At 39.9% G+C, this 26,155-nt stretch overlaps 1 protein-coding gene and 1 long non-coding RNA gene across 3 annotated transcripts; one reads left to right on the top strand and one right to left on the bottom strand.

Moving 5' to 3' along the window:
- On the bottom strand, positions 1–4,517 carry LOC111249664 (ferric reductase 1-like). Of its 2 annotated transcripts, none has more exons than XM_022803833.2 (4): positions 4,424–4,517; positions 1,715–1,920; positions 1,121–1,257; positions 1–782 (listed from the first exon to the last, which is right to left on the bottom strand). In XM_022803833.2, the coding sequence occupies exons 2-4, from the start codon at positions 1,890–1,892 to the stop codon at positions 630–632; spliced, it is 468 nt and encodes a 155-aa protein (XP_022659568.1). In that variant the 5' UTR covers positions 1,893–1,920; positions 4,424–4,517; the 3' UTR covers positions 1–629. The 2 variants fall into 2 exon arrangements, with proteins under 2 accessions (XP_022659568.1, XP_086844157.1); XM_086988031.1 differs by lacking the exon at positions 4,424–4,517 and adding an exon at positions 2,314–2,404.
- A 1,019-nt stretch (positions 4,518–5,536) lies between these two features.
- LOC147756139 (uncharacterized) lies at positions 5,537–13,577 on the top strand. The gene is made up of 2 exons (XR_015327067.1): positions 5,537–5,770; positions 12,244–13,577. It is a non-coding gene; the product is annotated as an uncharacterized LOC147756139 (long non-coding RNA).
- The last annotated feature ends 12,578 nt before the right edge of the window (positions 13,578–26,155 follow it).

Raw genomic sequence — 26,155 nt, forward strand, 5'->3', positions numbered from 1 at the left:
TTGCAGTAATGCGTAAGTGAAAAATAAATCAGTCTCGCATTTTACGTTAGTGAACATTTATTCCAGAATGGTATTTCTTATTAGTGTAGAATCGTGTAGAGTCAGCTCTTAGATCGTTTGGCCTTATTAGATTGTCCAGCAAACTCCTTCGTATCACTCCGTCAAATGCCGTTATAACTCAAGCCCGTATGGCTTCTACTGGTTCCATCCAGAGCCAGAATACACAACACTTGTGTACACTTCTCCGTTGAAAACAACATTTCGCGATCTAAAACCACTTGGGTTTGGCTAGCAAAGTGCTAAACGTAATTATATAATCCTAAAAATTGACGCCAATTATTTTTGCTTTTATGCATCTAGCATAAACGGGTGATATGCAAAGCGTTCGCATTTGGTCAATTAGTAACCATTTTTTTTCAGCTCTCTAACAAAAGTGTCCTAGTTTTAGATCTATGTTGCATGTCCAGAAATCTTTTTTTCGATTATTGTGACGTGCTTTTATGTAATGGAATGCAATTATTCTGCATGTAATATAGCAATCCCTGTAGGGTTCTACTAGATATCACCTTAAATTTTGTGAAGGACGTGCAATCACGTGTTTTCCTTAGGTAGAGTGATTATGTCGGCAATTAAAGGATGGGACTTTTAATACCGACCCAGAATTCGTGGACGGTTTTTGCCACCGTAGCGCTAAAATATAGCAGATCATCAGAGCCAGCTGCAGGCGTGAAGGTGACCTTTACGGAATCCTTGACGCTATTGTCCGAGTGTGTCACTCCCGACTGTGAAGAGGACATACGCCAATTTTAGCAATTAGCTTTTAACCGATTTTTACCATGAACATTGACAGCAACTTTTTTTTACTGATCACGAATATCAAAGAATGCTTTTAGGCGAAAAGGGATTTACAACTTCAATATGAATTCAGCCTATCCTACTAATGCAATCCAGCCAAAATACAATGGTCATCATCCGCGTACGAAATAGTATCTTATCGCAAGCAACCAAACTTCTCACAGTGTGATATAGTGCATACAGCCTCCAAAGGGGCGTACTCAACTTTTCATTTGATGTCTATACAAATACGTATAGTATTGCGATATTTCCATTTTGTACTTACTGCTGCTCCAACATCCTTGCAGTCGACAGTTTTTACATTAGGTGCACTTGAGGAGAAAGTGCCCGGTACAATCGAATCGTCACCGACTTTGCGGGCCGTTATTAGAAAACCCTTGAATTCTGCGCCGGAGATGGTAACTGGAATCAGGAGAAATATTATATGTTCCGAACTATGTTACATCTAAGGTGATATACGAAACAATGAAGTATGCAATATGTTAGAATTAAGTACTGGGTTCACGGAATAATTATCCATTTTAATCTAATGTGTGACCCCCGCAGTAAAGCATTTGTCGCATTGAAATACGAGAGAGACTAAACTCGCGTTATTAGCTGTAGTAATGACTTAATACATACGTTCCTCTGTCCCTAGTTCTGGGCTCCGTCGAAACTGGATCTATTTAGTATTATCAACTGTCTATTTCATATATTCCTTGTTCCTTTTTAGGTTCGTCGATTTATTGATTAAAACCATTATCTTCGGGAAAAGATATCAAGTACGAAAGAGGTTGGCGAGCGTTAAAGGAATATGATAATGGTTTTACGCAAATGCCTTCAGGTGCATGTAACCCTATGGATATGAAGACGTGTCTACCTGCATAATTGGCACCCTCTTTTTGAACATCCACTTTATAAGGGTTTGTGGAAAGAGGCTGAGGGTCAACCTTGTGCTTCGGGACGCCACTCAAGCAAACGCTTCCAGGGGCTCCATCCTTGAACGCCAATACGGACCCAACGAATGCCACACACACCACAGTGATCCTAGCCTGCATTTTAAGCTATACAAGGGTTATCGCACATCTGAAAGAACGGCACATTATAACTTCATTAATTAAAGTTTCTTTTATAATGTGCATGCTTTCATCTGTGCTTGCAAAGTGTCAAACGGCTTATAGACATAATTTTCACACTTACTTTTTCTTATATGTCTTACCAGAAATAGAGGAGAATGAACAACAGTCATGGCCACGATACCACCTTAATACTTTCAAAACATTATTAATCGCTATTGATAAAATACGGTTAACTACCAGACATGGAACAGAATATTAAATCAAAGTAGTGCCTACTCGACTGTAAGTTAACCAGTATGTTAAGTGGCAGGAGAAACATATACAAATACAGAGATGAAGTTGTAGCCGAAAACTCTTTAATGCTGTTGACATTTGCTTCTGTGTGAGCAAATAAACTTACCACGATCTCCCTGTAAAACAAAACCAGCAAGACTAGTGTCAAGCAACGGACATCTCACAATGTGTTTTTCAAAATACAAATACATAGTACATTTATTTATTATTTTAACGCAGAGGAGTTTGAGTTTGACAAATTCTATATAGAAGCAAGAACTATAAGATCTATTAAAAAAAACGCCTGTTTTTTTTCCATTTAAGCCATTTTTTTCGAAATTTCACATTGCTAGTACATATTTCGCTATAGACCGTCTTTTCTATCGCACACTCAACGAGATTTACTTAGAGAAGAGCTATTTTTATGACTGTGTGTTGTTGATCGTGCTTGTACAGGAAAAATAAAAAAGTTCACTATCTGCCAGTAAACTACGCTATTGAACGGTGCAAAAGAATGTTCCTAAACCCTTACGAGACACTTACTTAAAGATGTGGATTATTGGGTCTTTAAAATATATATATATGTATATATATATATATATATATATAGACATTTCTAGTTTTTAAATCGAACAATAGAGCTACAGCTAAATCGGTAAAGCTAAATGGAGCATCTAACGCAAAAACGTTCCTGAAAAATGTCATCTCTGTTTGAATATGAATATATAGGATCTATATAATAGATAGTCGATGGTGCGTAAATTGTATTTTTAATACAGTAAGGTAAGAGGCAGAATAAGACTTTCTGCCACATATGCAAGAGGTGGTGCAGTTAAAATTGTACACACGCACACGTACACATCCATCGATGTATACGTATGGTGTATCTGTAGGCTTGTGTGCAATTTTTGGCCTTGAATGAGGGGCAGCACGCGCAATCAGAATTATGACGTGATATAGAAATGGTGATCGTTGAATCAGTATGCGAAACACAGAAGTATAAACGACAACCATTCGATAGCGAAGTCATAAGTGGTAGTCTCTCGTGAAGATTCTATGAGCACAGCTACACAAGTCATTCTCGTCAGAAGCGACTCCACACTTATTTGCCCCTATGCGACTTGAAGAAAAAATGTTGCAACCTGTTATACGCGTTTGTGTTTATCGGCTGTCCTTGATCTTGCTTTACGCAACAGGAAATTCAAGTTAGCTGGTGGCGAAGCAAAGACGCAGGACAACAACTACATAAGTTATTCGATTCGTGTAGTATGACAAAGACCAGAAACATAATCCAACAGAATCTGAGCTAGCAGAACGAGGCAATATCCTTCTTGCTACCATATGTTCATATTTTTATTTGAAAGCTCAAGGAAAGCTCTTATTGCCGTTGTTGTCAGGTGGAAGAAAGGCCTGAAATGCCGCTCCATATAATTGGTACATAATTTCGCAGCCAATTTCAATACACACACACACACTACAAAAACCATGCCTTGATTTACCATTATTGAATCTGATCTGCTACATTTTTCCAGTGTTAATGAAAACCAGTACGTATTTGCTATACGCATTTCTCACATTGACGCAAACAGTGATTGATGAAAAAAGATCTAAACCTGAGATGGCTATATTTGATGACCAGATTATTGTTCACCGTACTAACTGGCTTCAAGAGCTTCTCCCGCCTGGCTGAAATCTTCCCCAGCCAAGATCATTCTGCCAAATTTCATAAGAGCGAACTAAATCTATTCGTTAACCAGATCTGCACTGCGCGTCTATTTGAACTATGTGGGTATTCGGCGCGGCTGCGTAACAATTCAACTTTCGGCAATGGTCAGCTGAAACTGCTCAGAGATAACACTCGCCTAGCTCAATGGTAAATCATAAATAAACGCCTATGAACCATAATACAAAACGATAATACATTGCGTCTAAGACCTTGTCCACTACCAATTATAACGCATTGAATCTTTGCTGAAAACTTCGACCACATATGAAGAGCATTTAATTATCTAAGATGATTAAACTGTTCTACAAGTACACGGCCATACGTGCTGTGGCAGTTTCAGAGCAGGAACCTATTATTTTCGTTTTGACGCTTCACTGTTTTCTGTTGGCTTTTGCTACGTTTCGCTGGCTACCATTACATTGTCTGTCTGAGCCTAATACCGACTTGTCATAATGAGTATAGGCGCATAAGTACGTAAACGGGCTATTGAAATAAGCAGAATTCCACTTACCACTGATAGTGCATGAAGATTGGCGCTTGGCAGCAAACATGTGCGCTTTATAGAAGACTGTATTGAATGAGGGCGTATGGTGGTCGGAGAGAGGGGCATCTGACTACTCGCCACTGTTTACAGAAATGATAACGAAAAGTTTGAGAAGGGCTGTTACTTATGAAGTGTATACGTATACCATGCATGCCTTTAAAACAATTCTGAAACAGACCTATTCAGATATGATCTTGAAGTGTGTTTGAAAATAGTTAATTATTATTAACCTCTCGAAGTTACAAGTTTTTCTCGCTATTAGGCATTCCATCAGATGGCTATACGTGGAATTGAATCTAAATTACAACCTGTACCTAACACTAGTAAACAAGTAGTTTTCCTTTCACTGTTACCCACATAGACACATTACTTGTCGTCATCGCTGATAATTTCACGTAGAAAGCAGTCATTGTGACTAGAGATACAATGAGTGCTTGTGTTACAAATAACGGGGGCTTCAGGCTCCTAATTTTTGAACAAGCCCCGTAGATTTAAGCCGCATGTCAGTTGTGAAGTAGCTATTTGACTACGGTATCTAATATCGACTAATCGTCCCACTCCAAAACCAAGTAACTGACCGGGACAGAGGCGCGTCTTCGAGTGCTAAGATCCTATGAACTTAGCAAATAGTTTTTCAGGCACTCAAATTCACATAACTTGGCGCAAATATCACGTGCTGCTTCGACAGCCGTTTGAGGTCTGCAAGAGACAAAATAGAGTAGGCTTCTTCTGCTTCGAGAGCCTAAATTCGACATAAAAGTGGCTTTACTGCGTAGTGAAATAGCAACCAAGTTATAGGGGTAAGGCAGCGCTTTCATGAAGTTACGTGAAAAGTAAACAGCAAGAGAGACAAACATTCAAACCATATAGCAGATCATCTACATCTTAACTTAATAAGAGATATAAGGCCTGGCAAAATTCCCTTACTAGTTATTTCTCGAAAGAATTTAAAAAGACCGCCATTTCATGGGCCTTGTTTCGTTGCTAGCAAATCTCAAACCTTTAGGAATATGGGACCTTTTAAATATGCCCGGGCCTCTTTGCGAAGTGAACTCTACTTTTTAGAAAATTCGTCGCTTTTTGTGTAGGTCATAAATGTCATGTAACGAATAGTAGCTAGCCAAAGTTGTTTCTCCTCTTCCGAGAACCAATAACTATTACGGCTCGGTCGAATAGTTTTCGCTAAGCGATCCTTAGCATCGTTTGCTTTTTTGATGAATTCATATTGATAATAGTATGCGAGCATAGTTCGGCAAGTGCGCACAAGTCAGTGATGTCAACTCGTGCCAAAATGATAGAGTTATAACAACAAAGGTAGTTCAGCATTCAGTGATGAAAAAATGTTCATTAAATCCACTAAGCTAATCTCTGTTATATATTATGCGTGATATATTGTTTATAACAATATATACATAGTGTTATTAATTATTACTAAACAATATATATTATTATTATTATGTGTGAATAGCGAGTGGTTGGGTCTTCCATCATTCTTGCACTAGGTTGATGCCATCACTACCTAGTATAAAATAGTTATATATGAACTATTACAGCAATAGATGACATGTATAGTGGGCACTTTTTCATAAGTGCTGATCCTGAGCTCATATATATAGAAGCACGAGAAAGGCCTAACAAATACGGCAGGCATGAGTCTACCGGTGAGATTCAAGGAGAGGATCACTGTACATCATTCACGTAGCGACAGGCCCTTTTTACGTGCTTGAATGGCATGAGCAACATATAAAACAGCATGTACGGTGTGCTTTCGCTATTATTTAGCTTAGGCCACGTTGCCTCCGGTTATCCGGACACCAGGGCATCCAGGGCGTGTAATATTTAGCTGCCCTTCGTTCGCTGCAGCAATACATTGCTGAAGTTTGTAACGGACGATGTCACGTTCGATCGTGAAGATGGTCGCTTTAGATAGCCTCAACTACGGTACTAGATTGGTGCTTCAGTGCATCTTTCTGAATTGCAGACAGTATCATAAACGCTAGCGGCGGCAGTAGCGCGCTTTTATATGTACATAGACATACAGCAGTAGCGATAGAAGGGGTAGCGGTATTCGATCGCTTTGCTCAACAGATCTATTTAAAGACTCCTTAAAAACGATATTATAAAACAACTACGTTTTGATTATAGGGAAACTACTTATTATTATAGTAATTCAAGTAAGTATCGTATGAACAACACGGAGCGGAGCAGTTATGATTAAATGCGTGTGGCTTTCAATTTTACATAGCGCCAATATCAATTAACGAACCCCTTTGGGGAACTCTACACAGAAGAGAAGTCCCCGTATTTTTGCTTTGTTTATCTTCTTTCAATAAAAAGCCAAATTACGTTGCCCCTTTTTACCGAAGGTTCTTTCCCAACACGCTTTTAGAGAACTGAAGCTTCGACGTCTAGCCTGTGTTTTCTAGAACGGATAATAATTACGATCCTTGTAAGCACCTAAATACGCGTGTATCAGTGTTTACGTTTACGTCTGTGCGTACTACATAAATAAATGCCTAATAAGTTTAACTGTTATAGTAAATATATTATAGGGAACGAAATAGGTACCATTGGTAGCATCAGCAATCGTACCAATGGACAGGACACGGAATGTTAAAGAAATACGTGACAAAAATTTATTGTATATCATAGTAGTTCCTTGCCAAAACTCTGCGAAACAGGCCAAAAAAATTGTGATGATATTGAACAACCTAACCTAATATTCCCAACAATAATACTCAATAAGTCTCTAAAATAATCAGACCATTAATTCAATGTTTTTTTTTTTAAATTACTTTGATTTGACCGGATTTGTGAGTCATCTTTTCATTCGCGGTTTTACGATTCGTAAGGAAATTCAAATCTGTTTCCTTAAATTAGCTTATTGCTTCCAAGCAGATCTACTTTGAAGCAATGTTTATTAAGGCGGACCAACGGTTCTGCGAATGGGAGCAGACTTTTTCGTCATTGTGCGTGTTATTATTATCTACGTTTGTAACTATAATACGAACCCACACTTTGTATTCAACTTGAATTTATTTTATCAAACTAATTGTCAAGATCCATTTTTATATTGACAGTATAAGTAAGATCTTTTCTGCAAGATTTTAATAAACGATGTAAATTATAAAGGTGAACGTAACGTATTACATTCCATAATGGTAAAATAATGAAATTGTGATCCTCGTAAGCCTATTTACTTCTTTAGCCTTGATTACTACCTCTATTTTATGACGTCGTTAGGTAGAGAGATTAGTTAAATGTAGATCTTCGATAGAGAATTTGTTTGGAAGGTTATATCGATGAGGACGGCATGCTGCATGATCCTGGTACTGTATTATTGAGAGATGAAACGCCGGAATGCACGCTTTTTTTATGGCAGCGGGGCCTAATAATGCCACGGTAGCTTTTACCCAAAGAATTGAAGGTCGTTTTCCTAACGCGCCACTCGGTGAGCTCTACAAGGGAGTAATTTTAAACATTACCTTCGTAAATACATGACCTACAAGCATCTGTTAATTGCAGAGCATATTCTGTAACACTCGATTAATATTATTCCGTATATGCCAATTGTAATATAATTATAATAAACTAATGTGGCAATCGAAATTATCTCCGTTGGCAGAAAACATTACATTTGGCGGTAGTTCTTTTTCTTACCTGCCGTCGCAGATGCCATGGCAAAAATAAAAGGAAATTTCAGCTTCGCAGTTCAAGATTTGGCAGTAGACGGCAGCTTTGTGGCAAGCCTTCTTGACTTGGCATAGTATGGGGTCGACGTTTGTAGAAGGCAGGAATAGGTTCTAAGAGCCTTCACATTAGTAAATAGTTTTCATATCCTACACACTAGCTGCTACTGTATAACGGCTACGCTGAATTACATAATTAGGCTACTGCAGTGGACGTGACGGGTGCGTCTGTGAGTTTCGTTGCGTAAACTCTCGATTATTTACACGCTGATGCAAGTTGACCGGAGAACACATTCTACCGGATACGCTCTAACGAAGCCTTAGCCAGTTTTAATGAGTAACTCACGCTTTAAGCCAGTGGGAATTCTTGCTCACACCAAACGTGACTCTGCTCATACGATAGCTAGTGCTAGTAATCCGTTACGCTACGTTATTTGCTTTTTCACGTGAGATCGATTAGGAGACCAATTTTGTAATACTTGACAGAGGCGATTTAGTACACTGCGTGCCCTCCCGAAAATGAAAAGCCCACAGAACTTAACTGAAACAACCCGATTATCCAATTATATCGATGAACTATACTTGTTATCACTGTCCAGCAGTGGCAGAAACTAGTAACATCGTGGGGTGGTGTATTTACGTTTTTCTCGTTTTTCGGCTAATGAGAACCTTAAAAAAAGCAAAATGGCTCGACAGCTTAAAGCAGGTTGCCGCGATTTGTGCAAAGGGTAAATTTAAACGCAGCATATGATTGGCAAATCATTGGATTCAATAATTTAGCACAATTTGATATAGCGAGTCGCCGAACTGTATTTATTAGCGAAGGACTGTCACCGATCTCCTTTTATAGCAGTTTTTAGCGCATTAGAGATTTAAATGCGTCAAACGTAAGCTAGTTATCGCCGAAGCTAAGTTCAATCATTACCTTAATTATTGCCACAAGGTCATCGTAGTTTCCTTAAGAATTTGGCACACGACCCAATGCCTCTTTGTCTGTTTACATCGCTCGAATCGATCCCAATGGAGCGATTTCGACACGTCATTTAGATGATTGAACGATTGTTCAACTTTCCATAGATACGCGCTGATATGTTTTCAAGGTAAGCGTTCGAATAGATCACCCATTTACTCGTCCTTAGTATAAGAATGTCTAGGTATAGCAACGCTTTCTTGCCACTAGCGTAACACTATGGTGAGACTGCTCGCGGCAAAAATTTCTGTCCTATATATGCATATGTACATCAATGAAGCAGACGGCAGGTAAAGAAGATCGAGGCTATTAAATTCACTGGTAGGCTTACTCGCAGCTATAACATATCGAGTTGGGGCACTATGAAGGGCACACATACAGGTACCGGCCAATTTAATCATACAGCAAAAAATATCGGAACATTTCCGGATCAAATCTATAAATATGCTTTTTTTTTTTTGAAAGAATCCAAACAATAGTCACGATTGGAAGCGACGGAAATACTTCACGGAAGAAGCTCCGTTGGCTACCTTTCGTATGCGCATGTATAAGGTTGGCAGGCGTTGCTGAAGAGAGGAAAACTTGATGAAGAGATTCAGCAGGAGTATTCATTGGAAGGCATGGTGTTGCTGAGCGTACATATATAAAATGAATTGGCGAACTTTTTTCCAAAGGAGGATTAAGGCTATTTACGTGATGTTGGTCAGCGTTATTTTCTAAATTGGTCACAATAATTAACAACTTTTTCATTGTCTATCAAGGAAGAGAGAAAAACGTATGCGTCTTCATAACCGATTATCAGGTTATTTTATCGATTTTAAATATAATTAATTCATATCTATTTTACATAATGAAAATAATCAAAATCTGTGATTTATTTGTGCCGGAATGAACTCGAATATGTTAGAAAAGAATCGCTTAGGTAATTTGTCCTACCTACACCTTTTCATATTTGTTCAACCTACTTGGTTGAATTTCTTATAGAGTTAAAAACCTTTCTATAATACGGAGTTATATAAATTTATTTTATCTACACTTTATTTCAAATCTACTTGAGTGACATCCACGTGTTTCCGGAACAGCTCTAACTAGTTGAAATTACAGGGTGATTTTTGGTCACTGACGTCAGTTGCGAGTTGCGTCAAACGAACTTTAACGAGGATTTATCGACAGGGGATGATCTGCGGCAGGATCGGTTGAATTGGGATAGGAGAATTAGGAGGTAAACATTGATGTAGAAAGCAAATGGCAGCGAGTTTTGACGAGTTGACGTGCGGACCCGCGAAGCGGCGCAAGGTTAGCATAAGGTCTTGTGCGGAGATGGTCTCGAGGTTAATCGGGACCAGGCCCATGAAATTTAAAAGGAGCATGTCGAGATTGAAGGTATACGGTTGTGCTGGTGGGTCGGCTTTCTTTTCAGTTACTTCTGTTGGTTAGGAATGCTAATAATTCGACACATGATGAAATAGACACATTGATCACGGCTGTGCCTACGTTTCATTTTCATCTTTTTGCCCCTTAACGGAGCGAACGGTGGGGCGAAACGTTAGCGGGATTTGTAGGGCTTGAAATAAATGAAACGAGACGATGCTTAGACGCCAAACCTTCATCCCTTTTGCTACATTATTATATTGTAATATTATGCCTATGAAGCACCTCTTGTATCTTGAAGTACAATATTGTGGGTTGTAAATTTCCTACACGAAACGCACGCGTTTAGAATTTTCTTTATAAAGATACGCTTCGTAGAGGGCAATGTATAAATGAGGAGAACGCTGTAGAGAGAGGCTGCCGAGGGTCTTGTATTGCTTAGAAAGTAACTTTCAGAATGCAGCCCTTCCTGTGAATCGAAGCTCAAAGGTTTTCGCGATGCTTGTGAACCATAAGACTGTCGAGGCCGGGAATAGAACTCGAATTTACTACATTTTAAAATTGATGTTTATTGTGGGTAACCGGGTGCTCGGAAATACAAGAGACTGGAAATCCTTTGAATTGGTTCGGGATGGAACGTTTCACCAGTCTATTCTAAGCAGACCGTTCTGCTGTACAGCTTTGCAAGTCTTCGTCGGTCCGCACAGATGCTCATGATTAAAAGAATAACAAAAGGCGACTTTAAAAAATGTCAAAAGAAGCCTCTCAATGTCGTAAGAAACCTCTTAGAGTTTGCAGTGCACAACGACTTTGCTAATGGCCCTTTTCAGTTTTCACTGGGGTCATATACGAATACAATGATCTATAAAGCCAATGTGAGAAAATACCCACAGAGTGTTGCAGAGTGGTTATTTTTTGAGTCAGCAGATTTCCGGAAAAACATGGTACGACGTTGTCTAACAATTTAAGCTTGGATCATTCTTTGATGGCTGATTACTAGTGTTAGTTTGTGACTAAAACAAAGACGCCCCCTAATACGGTTAATAAGCAACTAGGTCGGCCGGGAATGGGGAGCTAAGGAGCCATACCATCAGTTAGGCATATCGATTCTTGGCGCCGAAGTTTCTGCAGGACAGGAGCACGATGACCGCTTATCGCAACACAGAGCCCCTAGTAGCAAGATGAAAAATAGTAAGCAGTCAAAACCATAAGCATTAAGTGTTAAGTTCGATCTTCAGCTGAAACCTGGTGATTTTAGTCACGTTATGAGTTATTTGGATTTTCAGTTTTAACAGATCGTATACTTACGCCTGACCAGTGTGAATATCGTTACAATGTCTGTTCGTAATATATTGGAATTCAGTGGTATCGGGACTGTTTATTGTGCCGGCACCGCTTTCAATAAATTTAAGCTTGAACAAAAAAGTTACCTTCGCTGTTGGTGACATGATCCGCGTGCAAGGGTCGACACTTACATTTGCCAGTCGATATGCGTCTATGCTGCGTGCACACTACTGCTGTTTCACCGCGTGCCTGTTTCAATACCTAAACGGTGTATGTAAACAGGAGCTGAGAGTCGTTACTTGACGAGAGAATCTTCTGACCGACCCGGTTTGACCAGGAGTCGAGTTAGTGTAAGTTAATCATGACGAGGCAGGGAAGAATAAACGGACTAACGAGAAGGCCAACTAGTCGACAAAAGCAACGGTAACATTCGTAATTAGGATAATTATTATATGGCTTTTTTCTTTCTCTAGATGGCTTGCCGACTTAACGCGCACGAACTTCTCTTCGTCTCATTTTGGTTGGGGTTGACTTAATCTGACTCGGAACACCCGAACACATTGAACACCCTCCGGTCCAGCGGATGTACCGGAGCTTATGTAAAGGCGATGCGGGATTTGCTCAGGCCATCACCATCTGAGCCGAGCGTAGATGGAGCAGGGAAAAAACAGCAGCAGCAGCTCTTAAAAAGGGCCATTCTGCAAGTTCAGATAAGTAACGTCATTTGCCCAGTGCGTGGGCCGGTGGCTCGTTCGGTTATAAGATAGGTACAGCGCGCCATATCAAGAACTAGTTTCAGATCCAATACGAGTAGTTGTTATAGAAACTTTATACACACACATATATACCTAAAACAGAAAAATCATTCGGGAGACTTTAATAGACTACGTGGGTCTGAGGGAGACTGATAGTTTTTACTAACTCAACGACTACACTTCTCGTATTTCTATGAAAAGCTTTCTTTTAATAAACATCGCAATACTATGCAATACATATAAGAAATTAAAAAGATTGCCGTAAAGAGTGTCGCGTTTATTAGCATTAAAAAAAAAACCGGAGAAAAATGAGCGTTATAAGGGAGTAGGCGAAATGGCCCACCATTGGCGATATTTCGTTCCGGATCGTTGTGGAGTGTGCAGAAGCCTTATGAGGGCATTTTCAAGCGTTCCTTGAGGCTATCTCAGAACTCCTAGGCGACGTACTCAGGCGTTTACTATCTTCCGGCTACTTTTGTTCACATGTAGATAAAAAATGAAAGGTGCTTTGGAGAACACCGCTCCCAGTATTAAGGTGGTCCTGAGAAACGAGAAGTGTTCGCCTGTGTCACTGTTGTTCCTGATCTTCTTACAGGTACGTTCCGAGTTTACCTTCCCCTAACCCAGCTATTTCCAGGGCGTTTTCTGCGTTTTTCTCTGCCAACCCCTTCCCTTTCATACTGTATCCTGGCCTACCCGACCTCGAGATTCCGGAATTCCTGAGATATGTACCTGCCATCGTGTTTGCCCGTGAACCTCCAGCAGAGTGCTGAAGTGTCTGTATGTTTTACTTGGTGCGGTAACGAAACTACATGCTCTAATATATCCGTTTTCCTCAGTACTCCTACATAACCAAACATCATCATATCACAGAACGCAGAAAAGCAGCATACGCTATAATATAAATAAATGTTGAATTCGAATGGAAAAAGACTTACAGCTCTGGGGACAGATGTTAGTATGGGAGTAATTTTCACAATTTTATTACTATGTAATAAAAAAATGAAAATGGCGTAAACTTCCGCCTTTTTGCATTGCTGTCTTGAGGAAAACTCTGTCTAGTTATTTAGGTCAATTAGTTTAGCCAGCATATTCGTGTATGGCCTATAATAGAGATGCCCATACGTCTAGTGAAAGCCCTTTCAAGTCAAGTGAGACGGTTGCAAAATCAGAAGCAATGGCAAAACATAGCAGATACTATTGACTGGACACTGTCTAAATGTATAACGTGTGGCATATGCCAAGGAATAGATCAGAATATTTCCTGTTGGACTAGTTGTAAGTCAAACTTTGGTTTATTACGAGAGCTGCGTCCAAGTGATGCTCCAACTCTATCCAGCAGTAAAGGACACTCGTAGTATAAAGACGGTAGGATTAAGCTAGAGTAGTCACTTTTGGAATAAGCTATGTTAGGCCAGCAAAAAGCCATAGCCATAATGTCATAGCCAATAAGCGGTCCGTCGTTCATCCTAGACCTAAAAAAACGAAAGCCTGAGCCACTATTATTAAACAGATTTTTTAAACCTATTATCTTTATGCACTGCGAAGACATGGAAGAGTCAATACATTATTAAATCTTTTATTGTATATCTGTCTACTAAAGGAGAGCTTCTTTTGTATCCGTATTTAGAACAGTGAACGAATCGCGAAAATTGCCGATTACGTAGTTGTCACATTTTATGCAGGAATAGCATGATAATGTTGGGTTTTCAAATCTGGAAAGCCAAAGTTGCTGGCTGAAAAGACGCGAAGTCGAACCAAGAGAGCGTCAATCGAGGTCCTATCCCGAGAAAATGGAATAGATGCGGGGCCTTTCAGGCTGTTGTTGACTCGTCGTCATCGAAAATCGGCCTTCATGAGGCATGCTAAGTTTTCATACCAATTTGTGCCCCATAGAGACATGCGCGAGGTTCCACATGATCTGCCTGTTACGGTGTCCACTTTTATATGGAAAATGTTGTAATTCGAAGTTTTCCCACATTTATCTAAGGCAGTACATTGGAGCATTCGATGGACTCCGGCGCTGGAAGTGAGACGCTGCGGCTTAAATCAACTATAATGTAGGACAATATGTGTTAATTATACAGTAACCTGGTTAACGCCTATGTAACGCATATGAACATATTGCACATTCATTACGTAGAACATAGCATATATAATAGAACTATTAAAAACAATCGATATGTTTATATAACATACGAATGTTTTACAATCGCAATAAGTATCTTCATTAAAGTTATACGAATATACTCTGTGCTTGTCAATGACAGAGATACAAAGCAGAACGAGGAGACGTAGGAACGGTAACAGAATTGCCGTTAGGCTCATCATCTCGGCGGTTGCGTCAGCGAGTGGCAAACCCTTGCTAAGATGTGTTGTGTGGACGAGGTCTGCGCGGAGGGGAAGGTAGAAAAAGGGGGCGATGTCGACTACGATTGGCCATACTATTGTTCTTATCCGCATAACAGTGGTGCTGGTGTCTCTCCTCGGTGTTATCTACTACCATGCTCCCTCTTGCCCCCATGCGAGACCTCGAAGGAAACGACACTCGAAAATCCCCTTCCTATTTCACCGCCCTTCCGCTACCGCTCGTCGACTAAACAAACCGTAATCGCCCGCCACTACGAATGGCCTCCCATCCTGCAAAGCAAGGTCCTTCGGGAAAGTTAATGTGGTTCCTTATGGCTTGCCACAGACGCTTCGCAGAGTCATGTCGGTTGCATTCGGCGCGTAGACCATTATTTACACGACTTACCGTACATCTCTTATCCCAACTCGCCACATCCCTTTTCTATTACCGCTGCACAGATCGACGGAGCAGCAGAGGCAGCACAGCGAAGAGATATGACCATGGGCCAAGCTATACGACGATGGTGCTACGCAAAAATGTTATTTTGCGCGCATACATATATTCGTGTATAGCGTATACTTTTCCGCATATAATTCCTACCATGATGATGATGATGATGATAGATCCTTAGGGTGCATCAATTGATTTGCTACTTTTTCTGTGTTTTTCTATTTTATCGCTTCAATTTAATTTCGTTGTTCTCTAAGAGGAGTTTTCTAACGATCTGCCCGGTCATGGAGTTGTTATATAGGAATAATGAAAAACTAATGTATGTAAATTTTTTTTGTCAGCAGAGTTTTTTTGTGACGTATGCACGCATGAATGGGTCGATGCTTAGTCCGCTCGTATCTGACCTTTAAATTTACAGAATTGTTTACACACTTTCAGTTTGATGAACGGATAACGTCGCACGTCCTTATCAAAAACTACTTGTTAATAATTGAAAGCTTACTACCCCATAAGAGTGTTGTGATCAGTATTCGACATCTCTATATCTTACTTTAGGTGGTTCCTTACCTAGATATAATTTCAATAAAACGGCCTGAAAAGACACTCGCTATCATGGTTTACATAGGTGTAAATGTTCAAAAGACAGATTCTATTGTTCGTAACGTTTAGTTGCATTAATGGCACACATCGTGATGCCAAATTCATGGCTGATTTTGTCCTCTTGGTCGAAAGAGACACTAGCTTCACTTGTGACTGTACAATTAAACGAGATATATATATATATATTACAGACCAATCCAAAGGGCATACGGATAGCTGCAAAGCTGTCTAGCGTACCTTCCGAGTTGAGGTTTGAGCAGAGAACGACTATCTCTGCTATTGTGTAAGACAAACATGATTCTCTATAGGGATACGTGTCATCTTTGAATACGTAGAAATTTAAGTTTACTCTTCGGTATAAATAATATGTTTCATAAACACCTGGTAGACGTACCCATCAACGTAATTTCGGTATATTTAACTTGCCGTGTCAATCGGCTACGGACATTGGTATCTTAATATGACCGGTACTGTTCTTTGATTTATACTTGCATCGTTGGATTCCACAATGAGAACCTTTCCTAAAATCACCATTTCAGCAAACTGGCTTAATTGTTCTGAAACGCGAATTGTCCTTCAGACGCCTAGAGAAAACGAGACTGCATATAGAAAATCTCGCCATTGATCCACTCTGCTATCTATTTCTGTGCCGTTGCGTCGGGCCTTGTCGTAGGGCAGCTGGTGCGATTATGGGTGCCTAGGGTTGGGTAGTCAAATAAGAGGACAGGGATTTTTGAGTTAAACACTTGGGTGTAAAAATCTTTTGTCTGAGTACTTTATTATCAATGACCGGATATAGTAAACTGAAACAAAAGCTGCACTAATGTCTCCTTATAACTAGTTCCTATAATAAGGCTTAATATTTACTAGTGCGTTGGTGAGACTATCGTTGTTTCAAGCCAATTGATCAACACGACTCCGACCCATATCTGATATATATGCATATATAAATGATTCGAAGCATAGTTCGACTGATACTATCGCGATGTGCCTTGTGCCACATTTACGCACATCGTCCTACGGATCCATAACGGATGTTGAAAAGTCTTAGTGTTATTATTATTGGCTGTAGTAGTTTTCATGAAAAACTATATGATACTCTGAGGCTTACCGTTCAGCGAAAAAGCGGACGGTAGCTTTAAGCTATACGTCTGATATGCGAGGTATGTCATTTTGGCTCACGACAACGTTTACCCGTGTCCAAACGTCAGACCAAAAAGTTGCGGTCGCGTTACTTTGTCTAAATGAAAAAGAATGCATATAGTTTTCGCAATGGTAGCCAACGTTGAACCTTAAGACAGCGCTCGAAACAACGTTGAACGTAAACGAAAAGATCGATAATATTTATATTATCTAAGATATATATTGTATTGCAGATAATGATCTGTGTTACTAGAGATAAGTGATCATATTATCCCATTTCGTAGTTCAGCAATGCCTGAAATAAGCACTTTAGGTACTCTTATAGATATCAGGCCATTTGATTATAAAGAGATAGCTATCAAGCTTATATATTCTGAATCTAAATTCAAACGTGACCGGATTTATTTTTTCAGAATATATCTTTTTTTTTGTTCGGTAAGGATCTTTGTAATAGTAACCGTAAATCAAGCGATATTGATTGGATTTTCCTCACAGAAATTTATCTCCAGCGTGTTAATGTATATTAAAAGTGTGTTTGGCTAATTTGGCGTTTATAGTTTCGGTTGTAGCAGTACATGTCGATATGGATCTGAAGGCTAAGAAAATGTTAAACAAGTTAAAATCAGTATCAAGTTATTAGGTACGAAAAGCAAGTTCGTCAATTGTTATAATAATCAGTTCCTGGATCTGCTACGTTCAGTTACCTGAATGTGAACTTTTTTGTTATGCTGTGGAGGCTTGGGGTAGGGATCTGTAAAGTTGCGTAAGGTAATTTTGAGATCATATTGTGATTTCCTCATTGAGAATGTGTGGAGATTTCGAAGAGTCTACAAGAGCAATGTACGGTAGACAGAGATTCTGCAATTCAGGATCCAACTATAACGATTACTCTTGCCATTGTTATCTTTGGGATGTAAAGTCGAACGTTGCCCTGCAACAGGATCCCTTTAGCGCTGTTCGTTAATTTGCTTTATGCAGAGAGCACTCTTCAGCCGTAACTGATGAATCACGACTCATGGCTATGCATGACTGACGGAAAATTTGAACGAATTTTACTCAGGGACATTATAGGCATTGGGAACTTCATCATGTACATATACAGAGAACGATATTGTTTTATCAGGTGTACGAAAAACCGGGATTCTAATTAAAAAATAAAATATGGAAAGATTAGACAGTCGAGCGAACGCTGATGAACGACTAGTGGTTGCACCTTCTATATTCTATTGGAGTTCGAACTATCATGTATTTATTATTTATATTACTGGCCGTTGAATTCGACTATCGTTAACAGTCATGCTATTAGCTTCTTCAGCGCCTTCGCATGTGCCCTTTGCACTTGGCCTTCGCAGCTCGCCAGCGCCCCAACGGTACATCTTCCGTAAGCGATTTCGATTAGCCGCCATCTTTGCGGCTAGAAAGATTTTTTGATTCACGAACTTCTTCGATTCAAGCCTCTCACTTGCATCTATTTGCCCCTCATCGAACTAGACAGCCGGTCGAGCTGTGTCAGACTGGTGCGGCACCCTTCCTCATATCCTTTCACTAGTAAGAATGAATGACTGTGTAGCGCATGCTTACGAGCTCCACTATTGTTAATCATTAAACACCTTTTGATCATCTGTCTTTAAAGCTTGACCGGATAAGAAAAACGTAGCGTTTGTAGATGTTGTCCATAGGCCCTCGTAAAGGCCCCCCCTAAAGACGACGTTATGGTATCCTTGAGCGCGTCCGCCGTCACCACTGGTTCCGATGTCATCACACTCCATGCGCAGGTGTCAGTACGCCTCATAGCGTTCAAATCTCCCTCGTGCACCGCTCACTTTCTCTATATCTATCATATACCGATACCGAATAGATATTATCTATTAATTACTGCGTATAACCTTTAATTGGACACGATTCCTCTATGGCAATAACAGCGCCGATGACAGACTCATGCTTCACACTAAGGTATAAAGATACGCCGTGATCGGGGCACTGGCGATATAATAGCTCGGTATTAAAAGTGTGGATGCTCTACATGGTCTCTGCTGACAGGAAAAGAACGCATTCTTTTTACAAGTTTTTATTTAAGTACTTTTACTTACTTTTAAACTGAGAATTATGCTAGGAATGAATACTCCAATAACAATAATTTCACTACACCTTATAACACTATCTGGGTATCAGTTAACCAAAAAACGCAGGCACTTTTTAATAATACCATAAGACAGTCCTGAATACTGATTTACTGCGCATTGCAAAAAATGGACCCGTTTTTGAATTTTAATGTTTCTCGTGCCTTTCGCCAATCACTTTAAATCCGGGACTAATGGTCCTTCGAATGAATCGTTTCCTCAGCGATTTTGATAATATTCGCAGATTACTTGAGATTGACAAAGTCTTCTTTAATCCGATAGAGCCATACAACGGATGGTGCCAGACTACCGACCGAGTAGAATCAATTTCTTGTTTAGATCTTACAAAAACCCATGCCCATTTAGAATTCTGAAATGCTTTTTACCACTGAAGTATAGTAGGATATGTATATGGTCGTAATGATAAATTGTTTATACCAGATTGACCAATAAAGGTGACGGTTTTTTGTTTACTGTTCGTGTGACACAATAGTTTGTAATTTTAGATATATGTTTTATTAAAAGGTGGCAAATTAACCAACGGATTGGTGAGACAGATTTGTATAACGTCTTTTTAGAAAATTTGGTTGCTTTTATTAGCGTTACACTTTCTATTCAGACTCACTTGAAATACACCAAGCAATATAAATGTACATAATTCGACAACTAGATAATTTTTGCCCCATAAAGACGATTAACTGCATCAACAAATGTTGTGTTACTTACCTTAAACCCAATGAACGGTGACATCATTCATGTTAGTAGAATAGCCACTTCGCTCCCTGTAAACTAGCATGTATAATTGCCCTTAAGCAAACTTCGGTGATAAACAAACGTTTTGTCCTGTGCATAACACATATCTTCATATTTGCCGAACCCGATCGATATTATACTGCTGTTATCGCCGATGGTGACGATTGTGCCGAGAACTTGAGCACTATCAGAGGCAGGAGCTAGCTTTCTACCTCAGCTAATGTCATCACTTTTTTGCCTCTCCACTATAGCCCATCCATCACATTTGATTCGATTTTACTTAACGAACGCGCTATTCCTTATCCAAGAAGCATAACTCTTTTTGCAGCACGGCCTTTCTTTCGTTATCAACAACCTTCGCCAGGCGATTTAGCACCTTCTTGACGCTGAAGATGACTGATGTGCTTATGTATACTAGTAAAGGATATAATGGTGGAGAGACGGGTGGTAAGGGGCATAAATCCTTATTGGAATGTCGTGTCCTGTTTAATCATATTAAAAATCCTTTGCGCTCTTCTACCTATCTGTTATATGTATGCAGATAGGAGAAGGCCAACATTACAGTAGTTTATGATGGGGTTTCTTTTTTTTGTTGAATAAACACTGTTAACATTTCTTGAACATTGAATAAACAAGGAAGGGTATATTCGGCGTACCCCAGCAGACGACAAACTTCATTTCCTCTTACTTAGACGAAAATGAGGCAGATGCAAGAGGGAAACAGCATGTGATCGAAGGCTTGTTTATAATTACGTGCAAAAAGCCAATTAAGCCAAAGTTCATCTCAGTGTTAGTCACCTCTGTATCTGCAATTTAAGAACATAAACAATATAAAGATCATGATACGAAAGGTAACCAATGAAAGGAATTGATACGAGGGCACCATGCCCAAGTATACAGTAAATCGCTTATCGGTACCCGTGACACCTTTCAGTCAGATTATCGCCCACTAGTTTTGCTGATGCGACTTCGTTTCGAAGACCTAATACATTTCATGAGGTTAAGATTGTGTTTAGAGACTCGCTGAGAAACACAAGACTTGCATTGAAACTTTCAGGTCGTTCACATGTGAAGCTTTGCTACGTCTCTATGTTTTGCTACTTGCATTTAAAGGGTATTTTATGTACAACAACTATAAACGCAATAATACACTGTAGGTTTTTATTTCACCGTTCCTTGTAGTAGGTGTGAAAGCTTTTATTGGACAAATTGCTCACCTATGATAGGCGATTTATCAGTGCTAAACAGCGTAATACCTTTATAGTCGTAACTGATATCTAGAAAACGATGACAAATTCATATAGAGACTAAATAATTGTACTTAATTTTGATATTTACCTTTGTCGTTCAAGCGTGTAGGACTAACAGCTTGCAGCAAAATCTAATCAGTATACACAGTAGGTGAGCGTTCAGACGGGTCAGAAGCATGAATCATGTGTCTGTACAGGGACAGGTGTGTTAACGTAGTTTGGCCAAGGATAGAACAGTGCCTTGACCAATGGGGTCACTATTGAAATGTGGGTGTATTTCGACCCATTCATATATTTATTGGACGCGCGCTCTAAAGGTGGTGGTGCATTATCAAGCGTAAGTCAAACACACCTGAGTTAATACTTGTAATAAAATAAATCGACGATGGCGATCATGATGACCGTGATGCGATTCTCGTCATTGTCGTCGCCGCCGCCGTTCTTATTGCCCCATTGGTTGCCTGCAGTCTTTTTCCGTTTAGTCGTAATAAATTTGTCTATGCATGCAATCGCAATTAGCGCGATCAGGAGATGCACTCCTTTCGCCGGCACAGCGATACGTTCTATTGGGGTTATCGAAAAGCCAGAGGGCCACAATCGGAGGATAGAACATGTCGTTATGAAACTGATCGTGTACTACAAAAAGAATAGCATCGGTATACAACAGAGGCGGCAGCAACAACATCCAGGTCTGACTACGAAAAAACGGGTTGTTTGGAATTAGGGAACAATCAGCAGGCACAGCTGTCAAACACGGCTGGGAGCAGCATGAACCAATAGTAGTGACGATGTCGTTCAGGGACACTCGCAGTCAGTCTTTTTCCTTCGCCCTAACCCTTCTCACTTGGGGGTTAGTCTTTGCCCGCAGTACCGCAAACCGCACAGCTGCCGGCAAAGTTGACGGCCCTCGCGTGCACCAGAAGGAGTCCTGATATTATCGCTACGTTGGTTCCTCAAGCACTGCACTGACCTACGAAGTAATCCCAGCTATGATGGCAGCCGTGTCTAGCTGGAGCACAGCACTTTCAATTATCAATGACCATAATATTAAAGATGTAAGGCTATTCATTTACATGGATAGATCTGCGCAGTGTTTAAGATACGTTAGACGACGAAGGTGTATGATGGCTACGGCGTCTATGAATGTGAAGGTCTGTATCTAAACGGATGCTTACTATATGCATATAGTCCTGCGACCATTTAGTATGCGTACGACCATTTAGAGGTTAGCAGTAACATACGATAACGTATAGGTTTTAGCATGTAAGGTCATTCTCCCATTATTGTATCACAACCCCATTGCTATTAGTTGCATCGTATGCCTAAAAATGTAGCGTAACAACTTTGAATCAAACAAAGCCATTGAGCAGTTGATCTATATTACCACATCAAATCAAACATGTACATGTATGTATAGAATTTTCCCTAAATCATAAATCTGTCAATCACTGTCAACGGCCAATACGAATATGCTTTATTTTATATTAGATGTAAGATAACAGCAGAGACGCGGAACCAAAGTTATCCGTTGGAAAAATTTTACCTAAATCAAACATTAGTTTTTTTTCATTATTTTATTAAAGTATCTATAGAATTGGGTTTAGGCCTTAACGCCTGCACCGAGAGCTTAATCGGATTTGCCTTATGGTGGTGACAGTGGTAGCGTGACACTGCGAGTTTCTAAGGCAATGTAAATTCTTATTAGTGATAAAGGGCCCTCTTTGTCCTCCAGAGTAACACAGAGTACCGTGCAAAACATATTGCCAAACAGCTGTCCTCGTTCTCAAGCTTTGCACAAACAACTTCCGTATGAGGTATATATATATGAGGACCAAAAGGACAAGCCTAAGTATCGCCGATGAATAAACACGCAATGCATATATCGTTAATGCTTAGAGTGCGAGTTGCAAGGGTCGTACCGACTACTCACGTGTGTTTATTCGTAGAGCGACCCTTTTTTCAGAAAAGGACTACAGACAACTTGCAAGAAAACATAGAAAATCGTTGCCAATCTGTATTAAAATATATAGAAATCACCGAATAGGCTCAAAAACCTTATCCGTATAGGAAACAAGCCGGGGCAAAAAACAGAGTAATCAATTAACGTAATCATATATCCGCACTTTGATGTTAATCAACCCATATACATTAATAGAATTCTAAGATGGACATTTTGATTAAAACAACGCGGTACGACACCAGTCCGCGATCACCATTACTTCGCAGGCGAGGTTTAGAAGATATCATATTGTATATATCTGTAGTGACAACAAGCAAGCTCTTACAAATGGAAGCTTGTGAGCGTTCGGCGGTTCAACACATCGTTAGTTTCGTCATGAATCCCTATAACACGTTTTGTGATTATCTGTCAGACAGATCAGAATTAAATGCGACGTGAAGGAAAATTATTTTTTCAACCCTTTCAAGTGGACTTAGGGGTAAAAATAAACCACCTTTGTACAACTTTATTTTTAAAATTGCTTTTCATAAAACATAAAATTGCTCTCCACCAGTGTTTTTCTCTTCATAATACCAGTCACTTTATACAAATTGGGATCCATAGAATGAGCTGACAAATTGATATGGTCCGAAATGTACGAAAGTATATGTTGAGCCTTTGGTCTGGCGATGTGGGTTCCATAACTAAGATCAACACCGACTTTATTCTGCCACTCTTTGCGCCCATGAATTTATCTGAGCAAAAGCTTCGTATTAACAAGATTGTTCCGTTGTAGGTAACAAAGCTTATAACACTCTGGCAGAGTAGAGAGATGCGTACGTTCAGATTCTTTCATTGCCAAAAAGATCTGTGGACGTCCTTTGGCTTGGAGAATATTTGTGTCGGGATTATTGTCAGTGAGTACTTTTAAGTGTGGGTTGTTATGGAAGGACACGCCTTATGGGCCGTAGCACACTGCTGTTCTCAGGAGTTGCCTTGGGCAAATTCAAATTTTATAAATTTAAGTGGTTTTTACCGCAATGCGCTGTAGTGGCTGACCCAGCCGAAGTGATGTGTCGGTCGTCCGTCTGAAAAACTGCTGTTAGTTTTCCTCGATTTGAATCCTGGGTAATGCTGATGTCTTCATATCTCTCGAGAGTTATGAGCTAACCATACACTACAACACGACCCTGAACTGATAAATGCTAAACTGTTACGGGAGTAAAAGTGATGTCTTAGTCCTACATTCAACAGTGTGAAACCGGATTACCCGATATTAGAAGTATAATGAGAGACACGTTTTATTCAAAATCACTAGCAAAAGTAAGTAGAGCACTTTCAAAAACTGGGCACTTCGTGTATAATGTACTTAGACTTCAACAGCGTTCAGTTGCGTCAAGTGCTTCGCGGATTCTTGCAGTACATAAGGAATAGGCTTCATGACAAAGCGAATGAAGTTCTCACATACTTCTTTCATGGTTTTACCATATAGAGTTCTATGAAATGTATGTAGCCATTAAAAACTCTATTATTACATTCTATATTTATAATTTGGCAAAATTAATATTGATTCCAGTCTACGTCTCCTACAGAATAGCCAGATTTGTACTGTGAAATCCACTGATTCTATAAGTTTCTTTTTTTTTTTAACAAAAAAGTGCTGTTATGAAAAAAGTGACGAAATTTTCGGTTCCGTGTATCGAAAGTCTATGAGTTGATGAGCTACCACGCGCCTCAATCTATGAGCAGCCATTTCGAACTGAAAGTAGCTAAAGCATAAAGAATTTTGTAGTTCCATATTTCCTCCTCCATCTATATCTTAGAGCCTAAATGGAATTTTGCTGATTTTTGTCTGTTGTCAATATCTTCGGTCGTAGTTATTATGTAGCTTTTTTTTTCTTTTTCTGACTGGCGGTAAAAGCACCTTTTGCATTGCTATCGCCTGTGGCGGCAATGACGATTGACCTGTGCTCTTACTAGCCAAAACAAGCTCCATGAATTTAGGAAGCGTCTAAAAAAAAATAATGACATGACGATGGTATAATTATACCACCACTCTTTCTCAATTCATTGCTCTGAGCAGGTTAATCCGATTCTACGGGTTTCGAACATTTAAATACCGCGTCCATGTCGCGCCGAACTTCACGTCGGTTCAACTACCTAATTTGTTAAAGTTAGGTCCGAACTTACTTATGGCCCGTGCAGATTTAAGCTGTAATAATAAACCAGCCTTGTCAATACGAATAAAAATCATCGTCGTTATTTGAGAACAATCCCAAGGATCGTGAACGAGGACATAACGGGCCAAGATATGAGTCAAGTTCTCATTGTTATAAGAATAGCATATAGGAAGAATGAATTGAATTTAGGTTTTAGTGATAACTGGTGAAGAGTATAGACAACCTCAAAACCCAGTCGGCATTGGACTGATTTTGGCGCCACCATTGCCTGAAAGGTCGAATCCAGCCCCTAGGTTTTCTTAAAGGCAACAATATTCCCCAGAACTAATCTGCTCTCTCGTCTAACCATGCGAATGCGTGTCTGCAGGCGATCAAGAAGCCAGGTACGAAATGCTCACAGATAGAAACTAACATTAAGAGTCGTGCATACAGACACATCATACCCCGACACGTAGACCGAGTCGCAACGAATAAAGAGCTGGATCCTAGTCTTACAATACTCAGAAGCTGACCAATTTTGTTTCGAAGACAGCGCCCGCTTAGCTTGTGCGCTGTGCTCCATTTGGACGGACGCGATTTGAAAAACAATATGAGTCAACGCTACGAAGCGCGTGTCACCGAGTCCACCAACGGGAAGACAACTAAGAATGCAATAGAGATCAAAAAAGGGGTCAGAAAGAATATGGCAGGCATAGAAGCCTTTCACTGGAGCCCTGGGGCGATCCAGGTGCACATGGAGCAATGAAGGTGGAGCCGGGTCATAAAAGATAGTAGTCTCACATCACACAGAGCAGATTTAAGGCTGGGCACGACGGAGAAGTTACGCGGGGAAATGACCTGAATGC

The sequence above is a fragment of the Varroa destructor genome, unplaced genomic scaffold (genome assembly GCF_002443255.2).
Source record: "Varroa destructor unplaced genomic scaffold, Vdes_3.0 BEIS01000004.1, whole genome shotgun sequence".
NCBI lineage: Eukaryota > Metazoa > Arthropoda > Arachnida > Mesostigmata > Varroidae > Varroa > Varroa destructor.

Coding starts and splice junctions, on each gene's coding strand:
- LOC111249664 (XM_022803833.2), bottom strand. CDS start 1,892: ATGCAGGCTAGGATCACTGTGGTGTGTGTGGCATTCGTTGGGTCCGTA. Junction 1,258..1,714: donor AGAGGGTGCCAATTATGCAG/GTAGACACGTCT, acceptor TCCTGATTCCAG/TTACCATCTCCGGCGCAGAA. Junction 783..1,120: donor GCAAGGATGTTGGAGCAGCA/GTAAGTACAAAA, acceptor TCCTCTTCACAG/TCGGGAGTGACACACTCGGA.